Below are 3,426 nucleotides of genomic sequence, written 5' to 3' on the forward strand. Positions count from 1 at the left end.
TACATGTACATGCATATGCAACTTAAGTCCAGCCTTAGTACATGTACTTTGATGTACATGTGCATGTACATTGTACACGTATGCTGCAATCTTTTAGTGAATACATACATGTAAATGACAATTCTAATTAATTTACGTGTCACTTTAATTGCTAAAATTATAATAATCCCTCACAAAAATCAGTACAAAAAAAATTAAAAACGAACTTAAAGCACACACACACATACACACACACACACACATAGTTACATGTAATGTAGTACATGTATAATAATTATTATAATGATAATACATGTACATGCATACATGTAACATAAGTCCAGCTTTAGTACTTCGACGTACATGTACTGTATGTTGCAATTTTTAGCTAATACAAAAAGACATTTCTAATTAATTTATGTCACTTTAATCATTAAAATTATAATAGTCATCACTAAAATTGGCAAAAAAAATATTAAAAGTGACCTTGAAGCACACATACATATATATATGTATGCATGTACATGTTGTTACATGCACATGTAATGTAGTACATGTACATGTAGTACATACCTTGCAGAGAGGGTAAGAGGAGGTTGTCTTCACTACACAAGAGATGAGGTACCTAGCGTGATACTGGAGTATGGCGGGGGTGGAGAGGTTGAGAAGAGGTGTGGTCTGTTTGACGACATCAGCCACGCCCACAAGAGATGAAGACGAGTAAAGATAATGATTACCGAGTATAGAGAAAGCATTGCAGACCAACCTAATGCAGACCGACCTAATTATAGTATATCTCAGTATATTACATTATAGCATTGATTATACATGTAGCATATTTCAGTATACTCCAGTATATTATAGTATATCTCAGTATATTACATTATAGTATTGATTAAACATGTAGGAAATTTCAGTATACTCCAGTATATTATTTAGTACATTATAGTATATTCTACAGTATATTCTAGTATACTAACTTGTCAAATGGAAGTTTCTGTGTCTCCAATGGCTGGAGTAGTTCTCTGTCGGTTCTTTCGTCATCAGAGAGGACCCTCCCCCCGGGGACGAGGGAGAGGCCGGGGGTAACGGGACGCTCAGGGAACCCAAACTCATCCTTAGTTTTCATGTAAATACGAACACAATCAACCATATTGATACCAGAGGAGTCCATACTGGGACCAACTAAGAGAAGAATAAAGAAAATAAATAAATAAATGAATAAAAATAAATTAATGAAAAAAATAAATAAATGAATTAATAAATGAATAAATAAATAAATAAATAAACAAATAATGAATGAATAAAAAATAAATAAATAGATGATAGAATAAAAAAATAAATGAATGAATGAGTAAATAAAATCATTTTACTAACACGTTATATTAAATTGCTTGTCAGACTGCAGACATTCGTCTCTTGATAAAGGAACATCAAACCAGCGAGCAATGCCACCTGGAAAAGTTACCTAATAATAATTATAAATATAATTTAATTATTATTGTCGTTGCTTTATTAAATTACAGTTTGTTTCCTTCCATAGACATCAATGTATGATGGGGTCCTCTCTAACGACCGACAGCCTAAGAGTATCCTAGCACCAACCATCACGTTAGTGTCTGACTGTAAGTTATTGACCTCAAGAGTAAAACCACCAGGCTATGGGGGGAGGAGGAGAGAGAGGAACATATAATTGTACATGCAAAAATAAAGAGAGAAAGAGGAGAGAGTGGAAGAGAGGATGAGAAGAATAAGGAAAGGGAGGGGAAGAGAATGAAGATGAAGAGGTACATGTACATGTACATATACTACAATGTAAAAATGTACATGTGTATATGTACATGTGCATGTACATGTAGCTACTTGTGTACATGTACATGTACACTTACTTTAGTGCTGGCTATGTAAAGTCCACCAACATTGAGTCTGTGCTTAACTTGTTCCTTATTGTACACATGAAGAATATCAGTACCACCAAACTATAAACAAATAAAACAACAACAATAGAAAAATAAAAACAACAATAGAATAAAAATAAAAGATACATGTACACAGCCACTACTGATATACTAACTACAATAAACATGTGATACATGTGACAGTCACATGATACATGTACTAGTCACATGACCCACTACATAAAACATGTACGAGTCACATGACTCGTTACATGTATACATGTACTAGTCACATGACCCACAGTTGGTCAATAGAGGTTAGTAATGATCAGTGGTTCATTAATATCACACACTCATGACTCGTACACTCCCTATACTGAGCAACAAGCTGTCGGCAGAATGGGCGTGGCTGACCACACCTACCCACCAGGGAGCGGACTTAAGGAAGTGTGTACATAAATACATACATGCACATGTACATGTAAATCATACAAAAAATTTGAGGGCAGTTAACTTTGGTTATTTTCCCAAGTTTCATACAGTCTACCATTTTGTACTGTATTAAGTTGATTTTCACAAATTTACTTTGATGCTGTATGGTTACTGGTATATGCATAAATAAATAAATAAATAAATAAATAATTACATGTACCTCTAGTTCAGCATTCTGCATTCGAGTGCAGTGCTCAAAGAAATCAACTGGTATCTTTGGAGGCTTTGATCTCTTCTTGATCTTGATTGATTTCTTAGAGAACTGTGTTAAATAAGCCAGAGGTGTTGATGGGGTGTACTTCCTCTGGAGCCAGTGATTGACTGATTCATTATTATTGCAATACTGTATCCTCAGGCTACCATCCTCTGATATTAATAATAATGATGTACGGGAAGACTAGAGGGAGGGAGAGAGAGAATGATTAATATAGACAACTGGAAAATTTTGGTTCATTTAGAACAATTAATCAATATAGATCTACATGTACTGTATATGTACATGTACAAAAAAATTACCATTTCATTTGAAGATGGCTGTACTACTAGAGCTGTCCCTTGTATTCTTGATTTGACTGAGAGAGGCTTCTGTTCTTGTATAAGGAGACAATCAGGTTTGACGAGTAAGAGAACAGGATTACTGGTACCGCCAGTGAGAGCTGATACCAGACCAGGGTGACCCCTCACCTCCTGCCACTCCAGTAATGGAGGAGTAGTGGTACTGGTCTTATCTGAGTTAGTTATTGTATTACTATAGGAAAAGAGATGGAGATATAAATTTATATGCACATTTTCAAATAAAAATCTGACTCAATTACAATCTTGGGGCTACATGTATTAAGGAAATACACATGTATAAGCCTACATGTACATGTACAGTGTACATGTACATGTATATAAAGTATAAATATAGGAGAATCTAGAAATACACATGTAAAAGCCTGGAATACAAATGTATTGGCTTCTACATGTATTAGAGAATAATTATGGTACATATACATGTACATGTACATACACATAAAATGTAACATAAATGTAATGTTGATATAACAATATAATA

The 3,426-nt window shown here is 34.2% G+C and overlaps 1 protein-coding gene across 1 annotated transcript in view; it reads right to left on the reverse strand.

The window, feature by feature from the left end:
• Positions 1–139: 139 nt before the first annotated feature.
• Positions 140–3,426, reverse strand: part of LOC109587701 (E3 ubiquitin-protein ligase UBR4-like) — a 6,932-nt gene continuing 3,645 nt past the window's right edge. The window contains exons 2-9 of the mRNA XM_020003923.1: positions 2,886–3,117; positions 2,530–2,766; positions 1,869–1,958; positions 1,504–1,638; positions 1,357–1,447; positions 960–1,164; positions 553–760; positions 140–151 (exon numbers count right to left, since the gene is read on the reverse strand). Coding sequence (XP_019859482.1) covers positions 140–151; positions 553–760; positions 960–1,164; positions 1,357–1,447; positions 1,504–1,638; positions 1,869–1,958; positions 2,530–2,766; positions 2,886–3,117 — 1,210 coding nt within the window. The remainder of the gene's footprint in view (positions 152–552; positions 761–959; positions 1,165–1,356; positions 1,448–1,503; positions 1,639–1,868; positions 1,959–2,529; positions 2,767–2,885; positions 3,118–3,426) is intronic.

Source organism: Amphimedon queenslandica, unplaced genomic scaffold, assembly GCF_000090795.2.
Source record: "Amphimedon queenslandica unplaced genomic scaffold, v1.1 AMPQUscaffold_12476, whole genome shotgun sequence".
In the NCBI taxonomy this organism is placed as follows: domain Eukaryota; kingdom Metazoa; phylum Porifera; class Demospongiae; order Haplosclerida; family Niphatidae; genus Amphimedon; species Amphimedon queenslandica.